General features: G+C 39.2%; 1 protein-coding gene across 4 annotated transcripts in view; it reads right to left on the bottom strand.

Annotated features, from left to right (window-relative positions):
• Nucleotides 1-21,930, bottom strand: part of LOC136348839 (5-hydroxytryptamine receptor 2B-like) — a 127,761-nt gene that overhangs the window by 3,987 nt on the left and 101,844 nt on the right. For all 4 annotated transcript variants that reach the window (XM_066299992.1, XM_066299991.1, XM_066299994.1 and 1 more), the window contains exons 5-6: nucleotides 19,848-20,042; nucleotides 14,370-14,666 (exon numbers count right to left, since the gene is read on the bottom strand). In XM_066299992.1, coding sequence (XP_066156089.1) covers nucleotides 14,370-14,666; nucleotides 19,848-20,042 — 492 coding nt within the window. The remainder of the gene's footprint in view (nucleotides 1-14,369; nucleotides 14,667-19,847; nucleotides 20,043-21,930) is intronic.

Below are 21,930 nucleotides of genomic sequence, written 5' to 3'. Positions count from 1 at the left end.
GGGAGGTGGTTTTAGTGGGCGGGCGGGCGGCGTAATGGTCGGTTGAATCCCACACTACTCGGCTGATGACCAAGCCGGGTGTCTTAAGAAGATTCCCACCTCGCAAAAAAAAGGGTAATTCACGGTGAGTGTCCTGTTAAAAGTTTACGGGGTTCTATTATATAGCTAGAGATCTGAAAAGTTTGGATACTGACGTAATGGAGTTTGATCCGTTGAATTAAAATATTGGTATCGTTGCGACGTTGACAGATCTATGTGTAACCGTCAACAACTTTGTTATTTTAAACGGCACACCCTGTATTTTATCACATTTTCGAATTTCCCGGAAGATTTAAACCCCAGTTTATCCGTCACATGCCATAGCTATGACGAACCGTTTTCGAAATAAATGATTTTTTTTGACTGATTTGGCAACAAACAGCTCTAAATTGAAGAGCGCGCATCTTTTCAGCTGTCACAGTTAGAGAGTTGAAATTTGAGCTACAGACTCTTATCAGTTATCTGTACCTTTTAATAATATACATTTTTAGGATTTACATACAGGGTGCGGAAAAATTAGTGCGACATCAGAAGGATATAAATATGAGCATCAAATGAGAATCTTAAATAGAACACCCTATATTTTCGGATGGCGTCTGAAAGATCAATAAATTCTCCAGCGAAAAGTGTTATACATTAATATAATTGTTTTCAGTTGTTTTTGAGATATTGGCGAATATTTTGTTTATAAAATTTTCAGCAAAATCTCTAATTTTATTTATATTACGTAGTATATCTAGTTTATTATAGAGGATGTTACAGTTTCGTTTATTTTACGTCATTAACCCATAGCCTCGTCCTAACCGAGTCAGCTAGTAAGTGGTGCCTTTTACTCTCAAAGATTCAAATATTTATTTCGAAAACGGTTCTTCATAACTATGGCATATGACAGATAAACCGGGGTTTAAATCTTCCGGGAAATTCGAAAATGCAATAAAATACAGGGTGCGCCATTTAAAATAACGAAGTTGTTGTCAGTTACGCATAGATCTGTCAACGTCGCGACGATACCGATATTTTAGTTCAACGAATCAAACTCCATTACGTCAGTATCCAAAATTTCAGATCTCTAGCTATATTAGAACCCCGTAGGACACTCACCGTGAATGACCCTGTATAGTATTAAATTATGTAGAGTATTTGCGACAATGCCTCCGAAGATACATGCGTTAGATATGCTGCTTTAAGAGTGTCAAATTTGATCGAATTTGAAAAAATTAAAGTCTTTCAAACTATAATTATTTCATTAACAAAAACGTTCGTTTGTTATGCTGGAAGTGAATTATTTTTTATGTTTTTAGTTAAGAATTTACGTTCCGCTCCTAAATAATAAATAAAGCTTTCGTATACATACTGTAGAACTCGGCTATAATGAACTTTCAAGGGACTTGGCCTGTCGCTCGTTATATGCGGAGGTTCGTTACGGGCGACCGAGGAAAAAAGCTTGTTAATTCAAAATCTTTGTTTCAATCAAATGACAAATTATACAATTTTTTGTTGCAGTTAATAGTTATGCATTAAAACGAGAAAAATGCTAACAAAAATCGCAAATAAAATTGAAGTTTGAGTAGAAAGGAACTTCGTAATATCGCTCTGAACCTGGCGGTTCTTCGATACCTCTTCAGCTATTTTTTTTTTTAGAAAAGTCGCATTTAAACAGTTTTCGTATTTTGAATGAGTCATTCGCACATAATACTCCAAGATTTTCAAGGCAGAAGGGGCCTCTCGGATCGTGGATATTAAAATGTCATCATTCCTGCCAACTTCCTCTTCATCGCCCGAACCGTTTTCATATTGATCATTGGCACTTATTTCACCAATGTTAGTATCATTAGGAAATTCAGTAACTTCCACGTGTCCATCAGTCACGTCATATTCATTTAAGTCAATTTCCTCAAAATCAGAAATGTGCCGGTTTTTGGCTCACTTGCGTGGGGAGGGAAACACATATACAGGGAGGCCCATTTAAAACAATCCACCTGAAATATCTTGAATGGAATTTTTATTTCTTCGGAAGAGCACGAGACACGTCAATTTTCCTTTTAAAGCGGACATTTTTATTCATAAATTCGTAGGTGCAGAGCCGTCTCCCTAGACGGGGTGGCAGCCCCTTCGAGAATCTTAGATGGCATGGGGGATCAAGTGGTATATCGAATCAAATGTATCTTAATTCTCTTTACGCGCATGCCGAAATTTTTTCGCCCCGCCTTTAAATATTGTAAAAAAACCGTATTAAAACGTCGCTGAAATAAAAAAAAAATGATCTAAACTTGATAGCAACAAACTCAGCAATACTACAAAAAATCATGTTTATCATAGATAAGACGATAGATTTTGTTGCTGCTGAACGGGTGGTTTTGTTCCGATTTTACACTGATCAGGATTGCACCGCGAAATTTGTTGATTAATCCGATGATTCAAACCATCATGGTTCACATCACTGCGCAGAGGATTGAAATTGTCACTCTCAATTTCAAAAACAATGAGATAACTGGAGAAACTGGGAGAATTTTTAATGGAAGGCATCCCGGTTCGAATCGGAGCCATCCCGTCGTGACGAGTTTAATATCTAAATTCATGGAGACTGGCGACACATCGTTATCGACGCTGCTGCACATATTGCAATTTTGGGACATGCTGAACTGGATCATGTAAATCCAGAAAAGTTGATTTGAACCACCCGAGAATTAGAAGCAACATCCGGTGTTCCACGTAGAAGTATTTAAAGGATCTTGAAAAGGCATAATTTCCATCCCTATAAGATGCATCTTATTCGTGAGCTCAACGAAGATGACCCAGATCACCGTGTGCAATTTTGGGAGGTGATGAACGACAGCATTTTGATCAATCGCAATTTGTTATATTTTACCTGCTTTCCTGACGAATCCACATTATTTCCGAATGGCTTCGTTAACAGACATAGTTGCAGATATTGGCGCGACGTGGATTCTAGGATTATGCGAGAACAGCGTTCGCAATATCCAGAAAAATTGAACGTACGGGTTGCGAGTTTGGGAAATCGCATTGTTCTTCCTACCTGATGAGCTGACGCGCGAATCTTACCTCAATTTGCTTCAAGACCTCATCTGCCCTCACGTTGTGGACGTCTATGGAAACGTCGATTAGTTCCCAGAGAATGATTTTTGCAACATGTAGGGCGATCCGCCATATTATGCAGCTCCTGTACGTAACTTTTCGGATCAACTTTTTACCGAACACTCGATCGGTAGCCGAGGTTTTATCTGATGGCCTCCGAGATCACCGGACTTAACACCATTGGACTTTTTTTCTGGGGCACTTAATAACCGTTGTTTATAATACAAAATGTATCTTTTTAGAATATTTTCGCCACCGAGTAGTGATAGCATGTGTGAAATACTGAAAAATGTTCGGGAAGAGGTCCCACGAAGACTTTCTTACTGTGTGGAAGTAAATGGGTCGCAAATTGAACACTCGACTAAATAAAACATTATTTAAAAATGTATTTTTTCGATTTATTTCGCCGATGTCTTAAAACGTTTTTTTTACAGTATTTAAAGGGAGAACAAGGCATTTTCAACGTACTTGTAAAGGGAATTGGAATATTTTTGATTTGAAGCGCCACTTGAGCCCCCGTGCCATTTAGGGTTCTGGAAGGGGTCGCCACCGCGTTTGGGGGACGACTCTGCACTTACAAATTTACGATCGGACAATGTTCCCCTTAAAAGTAAAATTGATGCGTCTCGAGGTTTTCCGAAGAAAACAATTCCATTCGAGACATTTCAGAGGGACCGTTCCAAATAGGCCACCCTGTAGAACGCTTGTTTTTTATGAATTTTTTTCTCGGAAAGTACTGCGTAGTCCGATTTGCAATTTTGCATAGTCGTTATCGGCTGTAATGACTAAAAACTGATTTTTTACTACTTATTAATCGTGAACGAAAATCCATATGTCTGCGGTACACTGTGGAGGTCGGTAATATTATCTGTAACAGAAGTACCAAAGGAATTTCGTTAATTTATGAAAACACGCTTTGTATCGACCCAAAAAGTTATAAGAATTCCGAAAATTACGAAAACGGCCATGTTTTCTTTAAAAATGATTGTCAATCATTTCTTTAGGGCGTCAAATGAGAGATATCCGAAAGATCCGTGCGGAGGTCAATGCGTTAAGGAACATTACCTCACGATTTGAGAGGAATCGGTCGAGTAGCTTGCGAGTGCGAAGTTTCGGATTTCGAGAAAACGCGTTGGAAGCTCTAGAGAGAGCCAAGCGTAAGGGCTGAAACTTTCATTGGCAACCTCCGAATGGGCCCCTAAAGACCCCTCGGGCCGATCTTCCCTTGACGACCCCTCGTATATCGGCAAAATGTTAATTAACACATCTTGTTGAAGCGGAATTGGCAGGTTGTATTATTCCGGCCTTAGCAGCCCCAGTAATTGCGCAGCCTGGCCGATCTGACGCCGTCGCATTTTTAGCAGGAACTAATCCAAGAGGAAACCAAAAATCTGTTAAACCGTTTTCCTCGGATATTCCAGAGATATTTTCCCATCATCTTTCAAAGGAAAAAAGGCTCAACATTTTCCTACATGTATTTTCCCCTTAAATCTTCAGCGACTCGCTCGCAGCAGCATCTCCCGACGGTTCGGTATAACCGAGCTTAAAGCTGCAGAAAATAACAATTATGGTATGATATGACTGAGTTCAACAGTATTTATTTTTAATTAACATTCTCTTATGACGGATTTCCGGTTATAACGGACTGAAACTAAGCTCCTTTTGGGGTTCGTTATCACTGAACTCCACTGGATACGAGCCCAGACGCGTTGAAGTGGGACCAGGCACAAAACGCAAAGTCGTGCGTTTTTCTGGATTAAATACAGGGTGGCCCATCGAAAACACTCCAGCTTACTGCTCCCTATACTTTCGTTTTCAGGGGGCAAATTTCCACATCAATTCTATGTTCACTGTAGCTTCAACCCCTTAGCGGGGGCGACACTCACCCTTATTTTTTCAAATGGAAAGGGGTACGTTGTGATACGTCTTTCGAATGGGCATTAAATTGTCTTTCAAATGGCGTTTCGTTTTTTACATTTGGGCTGCGCGTCGCCGAAAAATGGAATTTCCAACATTTTACTGGACTTCTTATTTGCAAATAGGTTTGCGAGTAAAAATTTTTTGTAAACTAACAAATATCGGTGGACAATCCGATTTTACCTTCAGTAAAGTAGTTGATGTGGGTGGTTCGCTATTGCTGCCCAAGTCTTTTCTTTCGGTTCGATAAAAATGGTTCATCCTGTTGCGGAGAAAGTGGCAATTATCGAATTGTATTTTATAAACAATCAATGCGCAAGAGTAACGGCTACTTTGTTTAATGAGGGGCATGCAGATAGACACATACATCATGGTTGCATCCCACAATTAGTAGCAAAATTCCGGCAAACTGGTTCGGTGACAAATAAAAAACGGAATATTACAAATCCGGTGAGAAATGAGGCAGTACAAGTAGCTGTTCTGGGCCAAGTTAGCATGGACCCTACGTTAAGTACCAGAAAACTTTCTGATCTAACGGGAGTTTCGAGGACCACTGAACAAAGAATTCTGAAACCTAATAAATGGCACCCATATCAACTTCAACTTCTACAAGAATTGAATGAAGATGATAATGACCGCCGTTTACAATTTTGTGAAATAATGTCCGAAAAAATGATAAATGATCCCAACTACCTTTTTAACGTTTGCTTCTCGGACGAATGTACATTTTTCTCAATGGCACAGTCAATCGACATAATTGTCGTTACTGGTCCGACACGAATCCAAGGATCTACCATGAGGTCCATACGCAACATCCTCAAAAATTAAACATTTGGACTGGTATTTTTGGTGATCACATGATTGGACCATTTTCCTTACCGGGAAATTTAACTGGAGATACTTACTTAGACTTGTTGGAGAATGCCGTCAACCCAGCGCTGATCGAAATTATGGAAAACGACCAACGTTACCATGAAGAAAATCCGATAGTTCAAGAAGACGGAGCTCCTCCCCGTTATGCAATACCTGTACGGCAGTTTCTGGACGAAACGTTTCCTGATAGATGGATTGGGAGGAGGGGTGCTATCGAATGGCCCGCGAGATCACCCGATTTATCTCCTCTTGATTTCTGTTTGTGAGGACATTTGAAATTGAAAATTTATGCCACCCAGCCTGAATCTTTAGAAGATTTACGGAACCGCATCACTAATGAATGTCAACAAATTAAACCAGATATTCTTCGAAATGTCCGGGAACACTTTGAACAGTTGCTGCACTATCGTATGGAGGTGAACGGGGGACATTTTCAACACTTAATAAGATAACATGTAAATACTAATCAATAAAGTTAAATTAATATTTCTCGGCGACGCGCAGCCCAAATGTAAAAACCGAAACGCCATTTGAAAGACAATTTAATGCCCATTCGAAAGACGCATCACAACATACCCCTTTCCATTTGAAAAAACAAGGGTGAATGCCGCCCCTGCTAAGGGGTTGAAGTTGCAGTGATAGAATTAATGTGGAAATTTGTCCGTCTGAAAACAAAAGGATACGGGTCCGAGGCTTTTTCCAAATTTTCAGATACAAAGCAGTAAGCTGGAGTTTTTTCGATGGGCCACCCTGTATAAAACGAACTACAACAAACAGAGCAACAAAGCCAATCACAGTTTATTTTGTAGTTAGCTGCTAATACGTTAAGGTCGATTTTGACGAAAATGTGCAATTATTTTCGAGTATAAAAAAAAATAATAAAAGACATAAAATTTATTTGGCCGCACTCAACTCGGACCGTTTTTTAATTGAATTTAAATTATTTTCCACCCTCGAGTGTAACTTCTTTCTTGTTTTAAAACTGCATTAATGCGACGTGGCATAGTTTGCACAAGATTTTGCAATACTCTGGTGTAAAACTGTTCCACATTTTCCTTGATTTTAATCCCGGCAAAGACCTGACAGGAGCAGTCCGTAAGGCTTTTTCCACGCTGCGCCAGGGTGTTTCAATTGGACACAGGTCTGGCCTACGAAAGTAAAACTACGAAGATCGTCAAAAAGGTCACAGACAAATTAGAGAGTGTGGGGACTGTCAGTCGCAAAGCAAAAAACCGGATCGGTGATGCTGCCTGGCAGAAGGAAAATAAGAAATTTTAGCTTCCAGATGGATGGCGACATTATGAACACATAGGAATGTCTGGCTACCGGGGGTTTACTTTGGGAGAGATTTAAATTTCGGGACGCACCCTCATAAAACTGCAGAAAAGGTCAACCAAAGGACCAACGCGTTGGCAGGAGTAATGCCGAGGATCGGCAGTCGTCCCTCGACGAGGAGGAGGACGCTGGCTTCGACCGGGACCTCCATGATCCTGTACGCCGCCCCCGTATGGGGTCGAGAAAAAGGTACCCCTATCTAAATTAAACAGGGTAAAAACCGAAGGCGTGCGATCTGCATAACGCGTGGATGCCGGACTATATCGATGGTGGCGGCGCAGGTGCTCGCAGGAACGCCCCCGATCGATCTCCCGATAAGGGAAAGATCAGCAGTGCGCTATGGTGGCCGTGAGCAAAAATTCCGACCGGAGGGGAACTTGTGCGCATTTGGCAACATCGGTGAAACGACGAATACACGCGAAGATCTTTGTGAAAGATGTGGACAAATGGATAAATAGGAAATACGGCGATCTTAGCTATTACAGCACGCAGGCCACGAGCGGGCGTGGAGTTTTCGGTTTTTACCCCTTGGTACTAAAGTTCAAACAAACAAGTAAGGGAACAAGAACAGGAAACATTGCTTGCATTTGAACATTGCAACATTATTGGTCCGTGTTTGATTTCTACAAGACCAATGTACAAAAGTAAAAGCTCGACCATGTAGACAATAAAAAGACCTTTCAAACCAGGTATAACACAACCTCTCTACCAAGTTCAAAATTTAAAAGGGATAGCTTCCAGGGGTGGAGGGATGACAATTTGAAAGCAAATATTTTTTACCAAATCACGCCCCCCTCTCTACCAAAGTCGACGTATTTTTGCGTTTTTCTTTGACAAAGAATACAAAAGATGTCCAGATATTTCTCTGGGACACCCCGTACGTGTATCTGTACGTGTGTTTTACTAAGGAATACTGTTCCCACTAATTGTACGTATCGTTTAAAGTTTGAAGTTCACTTGCGCGGTCAATTTGGTCACGTGATTAATTATTTGCTAAGTTGCTGACGCAATTTTATGAATATGAATCTATCGACTCATGAGGTGTATCATTTCAGTCTGGGCCGCTGCATATCTCAGAGAGGAGAAATTCCAGATAAGTGAAACCGTAAAAGTTTTATATTTTTCATAATTTATGAGTTTGCGCATGAACGTCCCACGTCAGCTGTTACCAAGCTGCGGCCCCCGGCCTCACGAACAGAGAGATTCGCAAATATTCATTATATTAAGTGTTAAGGTCGTATGAAAACGTTTAGAAAATTTTAAACGTGCTCACATTTCATCAAATTATAAAATGAGCTATTGTCGGGGGATTCCCAAAAATCCCAAAATTCAGGTACTGGAGTACAATCTACGTCACTGACTTGCATCATCTCAGCACGACATGTTTGCGGGAGAAAGTCGAAAAATTCATTACGTCTTGTTTGGTCTGCAGTTTGCGGTTTCCAAGCTGCAACTGATCGTTCAGTTAACCGATTAGTTCGGGTTAGTACGGGTTAGCTCAAATCGGCATTGTACAGGGTGTCTCTAAAAGACCTGTACAAAACCGCCTGTGGCGAAAACGTGACAGTTTAATCAAAGTTGCCACGGTCCCAAAGTGGACGGTTTTCAAAATACAGAGCGTCAAATAGAAGATTGAAATTAACAAAAATAGTTGGCTCGCAACGCTACTGCCTGAGCAAATGTCGTACCGGCGGGTTTTTCGGGGAGATACATCAGACTCCGTATAAATTTTCGACGCATATTGTAGAGGGCGCCGTCAGCACCAGGCGAATTCTCTTTAAAGGCGCGTCACTTTTTGTATCGCCAGGTATAAAATTGATATCCTACTCAATTTGCGTTTTCCTATATGGTTTACCAAACAAGGCATATCGGTACGAGCGCCTACAGGCGTTCCTTCTCGGCATATTCGACACCTAAAGTACACTGGGTGTCTTGAAAAATCACATATTCACTCGCAGAATGAACAGCACAAAAATTGGTATGGTCAAATGGAAAAATAAAGATTAAAGAAATATGAGAATTGAGGATTAACTGAATGTTTCGGCATTTTTCGTTTCAGCTGTATAATACGTACCTTAAAGGTATTTTTCAGGACATGCGGCGAATTTCGAATTTCAAATATCTCAAGGAGGAACGCCCGCAGGGACTTGCGCCGAGATGGTTTTTTTTTTCATAAAATATGTAGAAAAAACAAACTTAGTCGCGAATAAGTTTTATACCGGGTGATAAAAAAGTTATTCCTGTTTAAAGAGAGTCCACCTATCGTTGGCAGCGTCCTCTACAATGTGCGTCGACAATGTAAACGGATTCTGATTCATCGTTCCGAAAAACCCCCCGATGCGACGTTTCGGCGGGGTAGCGGAATTACAAATCAAGCAATGTTTTTCCCTTTTTTATCTTTACTTTAATGTCCTGTATTCTGAGATCTGGCCACTTAGGAAAATTCGGTTAAAGCCTCGTGGTTTTTCCTGAGAAACCTGGCAGAACTTCGTTCAGACCTTTTAGAAACACCCCGTATGACGCATTAGGCGTCCGATAATTATTTATCCCTTCTTTCCCTGTGTCAACGGATAAAAGACAGCACTTTAATCGAGTTCCAACTTAGTAATTGACGATCTACCTACACCCTTGTCCATTTCCCCCTCATCCTACAGGCCCATGTTCCAACTTTTCGTTGGCGGAAACGAACCATAAATGGGTCACAAAACTTCTTAAGGCCTCTGATTCACTACAATCATATTGTCATTCTTTCAGACTCTTCTCCAAAATTAGTTTTCTTTGTGCCCTCCTTTCGTGTGGTTTTAAGTGTTTTTTTCAAATAGCCAATAAACTTGGAACCTCCTAACATCAAGAAACTAAGTTGCATCCTCTCATGGAACTTCCATTAGCTGCATAATTAACTTTTAAACCGTTTATGTGACGCGGGGGTAATTGCAAATGGCGTACGCGACATTATGGCTAATGTATCAAAATGTAGCCGGTTAATTCGATCAGGGGTTGCTGATGAGATATTAACCTGTCCTGCTATGGGCTTAATTTATGTTAACCAAACTGCTCCGGATGTGCAGTACGGATGTAGCAGTTCGAGAGAGGGTCCCCTCTAAAGGGCAAACTGAAGAAGAATTAAAAAAGGGCACTCCTTCTTTCGAAAACTTCACTAGTACTTTGTCAAGTGCAGTACGTTGCAACGGTCACTCTCAGGTGCATGTCTTTGCATTTTTGGAAGTTATTTCTATGAATTAGCTGTGGCTGATGTCCATGTCGCCGTGCTTTGATAGGAGATTGCGGCGCGGTCAGACGTATCATCTTACCAAGTAATTAACTTCGAATGAAACGTGGACACGATCGGACATGAACAGAAACAAAGATTCATATACGATGCGCTCCAGATCCGGCCAGTGAATGTGTTGCCTCGAATAGTCGCCCCCTCAGCTAGGACTTTGCCATTTAAAGTCCTATTCCTCGCGCTCATCTGGAGCGTTTGTACAAAGTACTTAAACACGTTTATAATCTTCATAAAGGTAATATTTTTTTAAACGGGCTTAACTGCGTATAATTTTATTAAAAAAAACATTCAACGCATTGTTTTTTATGTTCGGACTTTTCAACCCCGTCCGGCCACCCCCGTGAACTTTCATTTTCAAGCGGAAACGCATCCATTGTAGTATACCAAGTGAAACGAAATTCAATAAGGGATATAACGATAAACTTAGAACTAAAACTGGATCTACAGCTTCCTTAAAGAAATTATTAGATAGAAAATAAAGTGACTCACTAACTCACTCACTCACAAACAAAATTGAAATTCCTACAATAAATGCTTAAATTGGACTCCAGTAACGGTTTTCCAATGGCTCAGTCGTTTTTCGAACCCTTTTACGCGATTATCCAGTTTCACTTCTGTTATCAATTGTAATTCGGTTTCGATTCTAAAAAGTAAATCACGTGAATTTTCCGCTCTATTTTTGTAAACGGAACCTCGTAAGTGATTGCACAAAAAAGTCGAGGGGCGTAAGATCTGGAGATCGTGGCGGCCATTCCAATGCGCCTTTTCTATCGATCCATCTCCTCGGGAAAATCTCGTCAAAATACTCTCCCGCAAGAATAGTGCAATGTGGTGGTGCACTATCTTGTCAGAACCAAAAATTATTTGCTACTCGTTCCCCATTTTCTCCAGGAAAAACTGCGATGTTCGATGGAACCATTCCGTTTTGCGATAAGTGCAAGCGTGAAGCATTGTTTCAGTTCCCCCTTGTGTAAAATGGACAGGTGGTGGTGACCGATTACACCCATCCGTACATTGAGTTTTTGCGGATGTTAACGTATGCAGAGTCTGCATCCAATGAGGGTTGACCGATTGGGACAATTACGGTAGTGGAAAAATGTAGATCGACTTAAAAAAAAACGATATAGTTACGGCTAAGTTAGTTGGACTCATTCCAACACAGGTTTTACACAAAGGCACCATATAAGGAACTACTTTGACCATCAGAAATATCATTTATTTTATTGCATATTTTTATATCGATAACGTTCTTTTGGGGGTGGTAAAAACTAGAGCAGCTCTCAAACGAAGCAAACATTTATACCTATTATCTTATAGCTTTGATATTATCATGGGATCCATGCTGCGCCATGCTTTTCTCAACTTTTCAAACAATCGATCGGTGCTCGTATAATTTTTCCCCGGATCTTTTGGTCTAAAATTTCCCAGAGGTTCTCGATCAGGTCGAAATCAGGGGATAGCGGAGGCCATTCCAGATCGTTGACATTTTCTCTCCCAAACCACGCCTTTACGCGTTTTGACGCATGCTTAGGATCATTGTCCTGTTGAAAAGTACGTCGTAAGGGCGTAACCTCATCGGCATATGGCACCATTTGGTTCTCCAAGGTGTCCTTATATCGAAACCTATCCATGTGGCCTTCTGTTTTGTGGAGTGGACCAACACCATAGCCCGAGACACGAGCCCCAGACCATAATTGACCCATTTCCGTGTTTGACTGTGGGGCATGCACGTTTAGGATTAAGTCTTTGTCTGTTGAATGAACAGAGCTTTGATTCGTCGCTCTGAATGAGTTTTTTCCAGTCGTTCTCTGTCCAATGTGATTTGGCAAAATTGAGGCGAGTCCCTCTGTCTCTCTTTGATAACAGCGGTTTTTGGCTGACCTTCTGCCATGTAACTTAACCTCTATCAATCTATTCCTTACAGTCCTAGAAGTGACTTCAATTCTAAGTTTTTCAGAAATACGGCGTTTAATCGTGTTGGAGCCAACAAAAGGTTCAGTTTTTGCAATTTGTTTGTCCTCATATTTATTGGATCTTTTGGGTCTTCCGGATTTCTTCTTGACCGGACTGTTCTCGAATACACGATTTTGTTTAATAATTCGGGAAACAACGGACTTGTTTAGGTTAAACGTCTTTGCAATTTCACTCTGCTTTTGACTACTCTCATGAAAATTAACAATTCTTATATATAAATAATAAATTAAACTTCTAAATAAAAACAATAATAAAACTTATAAATAAAAATAAAAATGAAACTTATAAAAAAAAATTAAAAATAAAAATAAAAATAAAAATAAAAATAAAAATAGAAAGAAAAATAAAACTTATAAATAAAAATATAACAATTCTTTTACTTCTAAAGACAAATGTTTTCCTCTAGGCATGTTTACTGACACAAACTCACAGTTGAAATGAATATCAAGGCAAAAATTGTTTAAATATTTTGAATCGTTTAAAATGTTGCTCTACGTTTGTCCACCCTCAAAAGAATGTTATCGGTATAAAATCATACAACAAAATAAATGTTGATATTTCCGATAGTCAGAGTACTTCCTTATATGGTGCCTTTATGTAAAACCTGTGTTGAAATGAGACCAACTGACTTAGCTGCAATTATATCATTTTTTTAAAAGTCGCTCTACATTCTTCCACTACTGCATGTCAATGGATAGGTCCATTTATGCAAAACGTTGCTTCACCCAAAAAGGACTTTTTGTCTCGAATGCCTTTTTCTTTCATCAATTCACAAAATCGCATGCTGAGATCAAAATCTTCAGGAGTAAACTCTTGGGTAACAGAAATTATGCATGGATGAAATTTGTTTCCTTTTAAAAGGTTGCATGCCGATTTGCAGACACATCAAATTCATAGGCGAGTTTTCTAATGGATTGAATGGGATTTTAATCGACAGATGAAAAAATGTCTAGTGCTTTATCGCCGCTAGTTGCCATTCGAGGCCTTTCACATTTTGAAGTGGCTTTCACACTTTCACTTTGTTGAAATTTTTTGCTAACTCGACAAACTATACTTTTATCGATAGGTCGCTGTGAATATTCCCTATCAAATATGAAACAGACCTCTCGTAAGTTCTTTTGCGATCTTTGGGCCCCCCCCAAAAAAAAAAAAAATCAATTTTTTGCTTTTCAGATAGACGATTTACTTGTGTCACATTGCGACCAAAATGTTTTGCATCTAAATGATTGTCTACATTGAAGACGATTTGGATTCTCTATGATCTTATTGTCATTTTTTCACTTTTCTTCAAAATGAATTAAGAATGGATTATTTATTTCGGAAAAAACGATTAAATATTTTAATTCTTTTATAATATTGAGTTTGTTTTGTTTTTTTTTAACGAAACTGTAGATCCAATTTTAGTTCTGAGTATACCGTCGAATCCCTTATTGAATTATTTTTCATTTGACGTACTACAATGAGCACCTCTTCGTTTGAAAATGGAAAGTTAGTAGGGGTAGCTGCATAGAGGCGAACAGTTTAAACATCTAAAATAACAGATTAAATGCTTTTTTTTAATAAATTTATACGTCTTTAAGCATTTTTTTCAAATATCGGGTTTATGAAACTTATAAACGTGTTTCAACACTTTTTACAAGCGCTGTATACACTCTTTCAGTTTTTACAAGGAAAATCTCCCCATTAACTTGTGCAAAGTTAACGCTAAGGTTTAAATCAATCTAAGGGTTGTTTATAAAAAGCCCTCAACTCCATGCATGACCATAACTCACAGTGTGCTCCGGCCCTTTCCTCGACCTTATCGAGCAGCCGACACCGTAGTGCAGCTCTTGAGGCGAATCATACATACCTTTGACATCTACATAGCAACAGTCGGATAAAGGCGGCTCGGAAAGTCTTATTAAAAATTGTGTAGATGATGGGGTTGATGGTGGAGCTGACGTAGCCCAACCAGAGGCACGTGACCACCACGTGTTGGGGCACATTGCAGTCTGGACATGCGGCGAAGATGATGTTGAGGATGAAAAAGGGCGACCAACACAAGACGAAGGTGAAGAAGACCAATCCGAGGACTTTGGACGCCTTTTGTTCTGTTGCCACCGAGTTCGAAGCGAAGGTTTTTCTTTTCACTTTGCCGGCCAACAATCTGGAAGGGAAAAGGTTCTAATTAATATCACCGTTTGGAATTTGAGGGGGAGAAAAGCGTTTTCTTGACCGAATGGCGAAGGAGTATTTTGGGATAGCTGTATTTTCAAATTTGTTCAGAACAGTCCGCACCGGCAGGTTCTGAACGTCGCCAAGGATTTTTTCGTTGGGAATCAAGTCCCGTTTTACCACTCCGAGGTTTTTTCAGATGCACCGCCCATGTCATTATGGTGAATGAAATCGTCCATACAGATTATTTTCCTGCGGCTCTAAACATATAATTTAGCGTACTGAATGGTTTTTCCTGTGGTGTGATTTAGCTTAACTATCTATACTTATCTCTGTATAACACGTTTCTCTCATTCATTTTCGAACTAAAACTAATTTCCTGATACTAACTTAAACTGTTCCTTGCTTAAACTATCTACCTACCATGATGCGATCCAACTTTTTTTTCGGTTTAACTGTGTTGTCGATAACCATCGTTAAAACGAGGAAGGGAAATATCGCACCAATTAATTTGGGGGGATCACATCGGCCCTTGATGACAGTGATGTGGTTGTCGCCTAATATATTGATCCCCCATGTCGAAAGTGGATGGGAATTATACGGGGTGTCCCAGTAACTTTGCTACAAGGCGATATCTTCGTTATGGTCAAAGGTACTCGAAAACGTTTTGGGGACAAATTGTCTTGGTTGGATGAAACGCATTATGTGGGGCGACTTTACTGTTTTTACTATTTTCGGGTACGCTGGAAATCAATATCAACTCCTTTATTTTAAATGGAACACCATGTATGTTTTTCCAGTTTTAGATTCCACACATAAAAGTGATTGAATAATTATTAGGTCTCATTATTCCTAGAGCTTACATTTAAATGTCCTATGCGGTTTTTGGCTTCGCAGAGCTCAGGAGCAAGCCTGTAATTTCGTTTAAATTCGTCTAACACTAGTAACAGGTCTACGGAATTATTAATAATTCTTAATCAAATTTGTAAGTTTTAATATTAAGTAATAATAACTTAAATCATCTTTGTTGGCTTTGCACGCAGTAAGGCTGGTTTCTGGTAAAATAGCGTAGTCAGTAGTCATAGTAGCAGGAACTAGTTGTACGTCACATTACCATAGAAACTTAATTTTCTTTTGAATAATAAATGAAATCATTCTGGAATGTTTAAGTGGATGTTCCTCTGAAAATTAGCGTTAATTTGCTTTACGTTATCGAACTTTTATCAAATTTTGTTTAAGATTCGTTCTAGTTAATCATTCTGTAGACATTTTTCTAGAGTTAGAAGAATGCAAATGTAATTACCGGCGCGCCTCTGAGCTCTATGAAGTCAACTAGCCAAAAAAATCACCAAAACCGCGTGTGGCCTTTAAATGTAGGGCCCAGCAGTAAGGGACCTACTAATTATTTAATCGCTTTAACGTATGGAATCTAAAAATGGTAAGATATACAGGGTGTTCCGTTTGAAATAAAGAAGTTGACATTGATTTCCAGGGCACCTGAAAGTAGCAAAGTCCCACCGCATAATGCAACTCATCAAACCAACCGATTTGTTCCCAAAAAGATTTTCCAGCATCCCTAACAATAGCGAAGATAACGGTTTGTAGCAGAGTTACTGAGACAGCCTGTAGACTCCGGCCGGTTCGTTTACTCAAAGGCCATCATGAACCGACACAAAAGAACGTCACAGGTGACAAATTGGCGAACGCTTGTTTAGGATCATTAATCTTTTCAATTACATATTTAGGGCCAAACGCAATGAAATTTGAATTTAGATTTTTTATTTTAAGAGGTAGAAAATCAGCTAAATAGGCAAAGTCGGGCGGAATTACATATGCAATGCGATGTCGGTTTCAAACTAAAGAGAGATTTCTGAAATATTTGCGAAAAACTGAAAATTGCCTAAATTTCGAAATTCACATATCTGAAAATCTATTAGAGTTAGATAAATGAAATGAATTTTTACGTATAATTCTATAGTGTGAAGCAAATTTTCACAATGACTTAAATTTTTGCAGATGTGACATAAACTTATATTTTTTTAAATGGTAATCATAGTTGGTTGTGGAGGCATTAAATAGCTTTCTTCCCTTGATTTCATTGATATACTTCACTGTATCATTATCTTTTTGCCCGCACTCAAAATTACCAAAATTTTTACCAAGATGGTTGCGAGCAACAAAACAATTTCCCAAGGAGTCGTAATGTAACTTTTCATTTTCATTTACATATCATGCAAGTATTACGTTGTTAGTTCCCAATTAGTCTTTTCGGGTTTGCATAGATAGAAATTTGCAAAAAATCAAAAAAACGATACGTGCTATTGTTATTATATCAGTGATAGAAACGCCAACAGAGCCATTGACCTCCATTTTAACAAATGTCCAGAAAGAAGACAACCAGGCAAAAGAATGTTTCCAATATTGGAAAATAACATGAAGGTACATGGAGCATTTAACAAAGCTAAAAGCGGAAATATGGAATTCCTAGGGGCAGATGAAGAAAGAGTTTTGGCGTACCACAACTTCAATCCAAACGCCTCAATAAGGGAGTTAGAAAAAGAATGTAACGTTTCCAAAGAGAAAGCTCCATTAATATTAAAACAGAATTCATTAAAATGTTTTAAAAACTAAATTGCACATACTTTATGCCCTGGAGGAGCTCAAAGAAGACTTCAGTTTGCCCATTGGTTTATGAATAAGACAAATACTAATGGAAACTTGCCACGAACAGTGTTGTTTACAGGTGAGGCGAAATTTGCAAATAATAAAATTTTTAACACACACAACAATTTTACTCAAGAAAATCTTAATTTAATAACAGACAGGCGCCACAAAAATAGTTTTTCTATAAATGCGTGGTGGAAGATTTTGCGACAAAAAATACTGGAAGCGTATTTTTCAATTTTAACTCAACTGTTAAACAACATTTAATTTTTTGCAAAAAAACACACTCGAAGGCGTGTTCGATGACTTCCTGCTAAGTACTCTCGGGGATTTAAAACATTTCCGACATGCCGAGGCCCCCCCTCACGACTCACAAGTACTTCCAAACCACTTAACGCATCTTTTCCGTAATTGGATTAGCAAGGTCCCATGTTATGGCCCCCACGCTCGCCAGATATGACCCCTACGGAGTTTCGTTTATGGGACGCGTTGAACGGTGAAGTATACAAAACAGCGCCTACCGAGTTAAAAGATCTGAAATGGAAAATTTCAGCAGCAGTTCGAAAAATTCGACCTGAAACGTTTACTAAATGGTCAAAAGCAACTAGTGTTTCGAGTGAGCTTACGTGTCCACACCGACGGTGGTCAATTTGAACAATTTAAATGATCACATTTTGAGTCTGAGGCAGAGATGTTTTATTCATTATTTAAATATATGATGAGTGAGCGCAAAGAGATAATGATACAATGAAGTATATCGATGAATTCGAGGAAGAAAGCTATTTAATGCATCCACGGTCAACTATGAGATCATTTAAGAAAATGTAAGTTTATGTTGTTAAACGTTTATCTGCTACGTCTCGTTCGTTAACAACTATTTGACAGGAATTTTTCAGTAGGGCTGGTTTTTGTCAGACCCGTAAGGGCACGTTTTCTCCGCCGTCAGATAATTCCAAGATCTGCGATTGATTTGTTCTGTCGGCCCTGCAATCGTGCTAAAAACGCAGATGCCCACCCCACGTGTTTTAGAATGACGTACACCAGATTTCGGTGCCAAGAAGTGGTCCCTTCTGGCCTGGAACTACCCAAAATTCACACGGGAAGAACCAGACTTCTTAACAAACATTCACAGCATGCACATCGCGACCGGGCAGCATGACACCTTCCTGCACTACCAAATGGTTTAAGATGCACCACCCCATGGTGATTAAAGATTCTGGTATTTAGATCCGCTAATTCTAGTAATTAATAATTAATAAATAACGTTTTAACCGGAATTGTTATTAATTGGACAATCAACATCAGTTCGTTTTGTGAATTTGAACAACCGACAAACGTCGTGTCTGGCAAAATTAAGGCCATAACGAAAGTCTGCTTCAAACCATTGAATCCTAAGTAAAAACTTTTGCACAAAAAAAACTAATTTCATTTATCTAACTCTAGTAGATTTTCAGATACTGAATTTCGAAATTTAGGCAATTTTCAGTTTTTTGCAAATATTTCAGAAATCCGTGTCTAGTTTGAAACCGGCATCGCATTGTATATGAAATTCCACCCGATTTCGCCTGTTTAACTGATTTTCTATCTCTCCAAATGGAAAGGTTACCCGCATCGAGAGACAGACCATTGCTACCTCGTTTGTGCAATATACCGGGCGATTCGAGTTGACTCGCCTTCACAACTTTTTTGTTTTTAATCTTGGAAAGTTGAAATTCGGAGGGGAGCTCTGTAGGGACAGAGCCGATCGAGTGACATTAATGGCGCTTATCCAGCACTTCTGGTTTTGCCGGAAGTTACCTCAACCATCCATTTTGAACGTGACGCCCTCCGAGTTTCGACTTTTTTGGAATCTAGAGGTCATTTTTACTCTGAAAACTTGTCATTTTGGAAAATATATACATCTTTTTTGTGTGAAAATTGACATGCTGTTGGCATTTTGAGAGTGTCCTCGACGGCCTTCCGATGCTGCGCGATTTCACACGAAAAGGTTTCCGCTTAGAAACCATTCGGGCCGCCACTGTTTTAAAGAATTTGTGGACAAAATGAAAGCGGGGAATGCTAATGGAGAAAACTTCATTATCAGTGAAGGCAAAGAAATCGAATCTGAAATCGGCGGCGAACATGGAAAAACCACAAAAATATATGTTTTTTTTAAATGACATATTTTTAGACTGGAAATAACGTCTGAATTCCAAAAAAGTGAAAATTTTATGGGATATCGCATTTGAAAATCGAAAGTAAGGTCACTTCCGGTCAAACCGGAAGGGCCAGATAGGCGCCATTGACGTCAATCGATCGGCCCTGTTCTCATATAGCTTCCCTCCAGACTTGAACTTTCCAAGAGATGGGATGTGAGAAAAGTGAAGTAAATATAGAAACTTTTATTTTAAAGTACAATTTTCTTCATTGACTTTATCCAAAGTTCAGCATGATTACTACTTCGCTCCAAAAGGTAAGTTGGGTCATATAATTTGTTCCTTCCTGTAAAATCTAAGAACGTAAGTCTTACCTAAAGTTGGTCAGATTCGAAGTAGTGTGATTCAATTGTAACTTGAGAGACTTTAGTCGACAATTTCTCGCCTCTCTGGCAATATTTTCAGGAGTTTGTGTTCCCTGGTCCCTCCTTGCCGACGTCAGGTTTCCATTTCCTCCATTTACGAAGGACAACTGACTGTGCGAATTTCCTAGTCTCATATTTGACGACCTGCAATTAATAAAGTTTGGATGAACTTATTAAAGACCCAAGGATCAGTTTGCCAAGAATTAACTCAGTTATCTTTGCGTCCGTCTATCATGGGGGTCACATCGTGGACAACCAATATTAAACTATCAATTAGATGCAAATTGCAATTAATCTCCTTTTAGGGAAATAATTGAAACATGGAAAGGGCGGTTGCACCGCCGCGAAACTTCGTCAATCAGACGCACGATTAGCAACGATAATCAATCAAATCTGAAGTTCTAATCTTCGGAATTAAATGATTTCCGAAGGCGTCGTGTCCCTTTCATTAGGCTTTAATTGTAATGCGACAGAGACATGAACTTGAGACGGAGCTCTCAGGCTCTTGTTCGAATAATGAAGGAATTTAGCTTACCTTAATGGGTTGACACACTTAACAGGAGTAAGTCACCTAACGCTTGCTATGAGTTAAAGTAAAGAACAAGAATCGACGGGTGCGAGTATGGAAAAGTGTAGTATTGCAGTTCCGTTGGCCCTTTCCGCCACTGGTAGGAATTGGAGAGCGCTACGGCGGAAAATTGCGCCGTTTAAAAAAAACGATTTCACGATTTCGCGTTAAAGTTGCAAATGTTTCTCAGAAAAAGCTACTAAGGAGCAGACACATTCTGCTTTGCTACAAGTTCCTCATTCCGAAACTAAAACCGATTGCAGGATCAACGCATTCCACTCCTTGGTACGGAATGCTGTGCTGTAACGGATAACTTAATATAGATAAGATCGTGGTGTTCCCGGACGATGCCATGGTTCATTTAATGAAAATAATATGAAAGTGGACGCAACAACATTTATTAATTAAAAAAAATATATAAAAAAAATAAAACAACAGAGATTCGAGCTCGAGGCTTTTTTGGTTATTTGCGTTCACCATGGGCAAAATTAGCGCATTTTTTTAACTGAAATCATATCGAAAAAAGTAAGATATGCAAATTCGGCCATTTTATGAAAAATACACGTTTTTCACTGTCGTGTTAAAGTGCGTTTCACTATTAGTGAAATTCCGAATACCTCCGGAGATATTTGGGAAAAGCCGAATGCACGTTTCCACGTTTCTTTTCCGTAAATGTCCGAAGAATTATGAATTATCGAAAAGAAACGCTTTTCAAGTGCGTTTATTGTGGGAAAGCTAAATTTATTTTCCAATTTTTCGTCTAAATGTACTGTTTGAGGACCCAAATGTCAGGAATTTTCGGAAATTTTTGGAAGAAAATTCCCTTTCAGAAATTTCCATATTTTAGCAAAATTAGTAAGAATAAAAATTTTTTATTTCTAGAGAAATGGCAATATGGGAGTTTTTTTGAGGCTCACCGAAGAAGGACGAACGCTCAATCTGCCAATGGTGAGTAATTTGGACCTTAATTGATAGACTGTTGGATACACGTTGAGTACGCACCTGGTTTTAATTTTTTTAATCCGCCAACGTTCCCAGGTGGCGAAGACACCTACAGGGTGCCCCATGTGAAATGTCACATCGATAATTTCCCTATTTTAAGAGAAGTGATTTTTTCGGATTTTATCAATCAGTAGATGTCAAATACGCCCATTGTTTTTTGATTTCGTAGAAGCACCGATTTTCTCGGCCAGAGAAAACGTGGCACTGATGTGGAATTCCACATTCATCACTTTTCGGAAAATTTTAACCCGAGCTGTAGTAGATGTGTCGCGCACGCCTCTGGTTTGAGTTTCATGTCGGTACCAACTTTTTCCCTCAGAGAAAACGTCTGGGGCTCGCGCCATAGGTTTCGTACACTTCCAATCATGCAGATTTTTCCAAATTCGAATTATCTCTAATTTATCGAACACAACTGTCTTTTTCGACGAAGTTCGCACGTCTGAGCGGAAAGTGTAAAATTAA

The sequence above is a fragment of the Euwallacea fornicatus genome, chromosome 35 (assembly GCF_040115645.1).
Source record: "Euwallacea fornicatus isolate EFF26 chromosome 35, ASM4011564v1, whole genome shotgun sequence".
NCBI classification, from domain to species: domain Eukaryota; kingdom Metazoa; phylum Arthropoda; class Insecta; order Coleoptera; family Curculionidae; genus Euwallacea; species Euwallacea fornicatus.
Note: the sequence above shows the minus strand (reverse complement) of the source record. Positions and strands in the feature narration are given on the sequence as shown.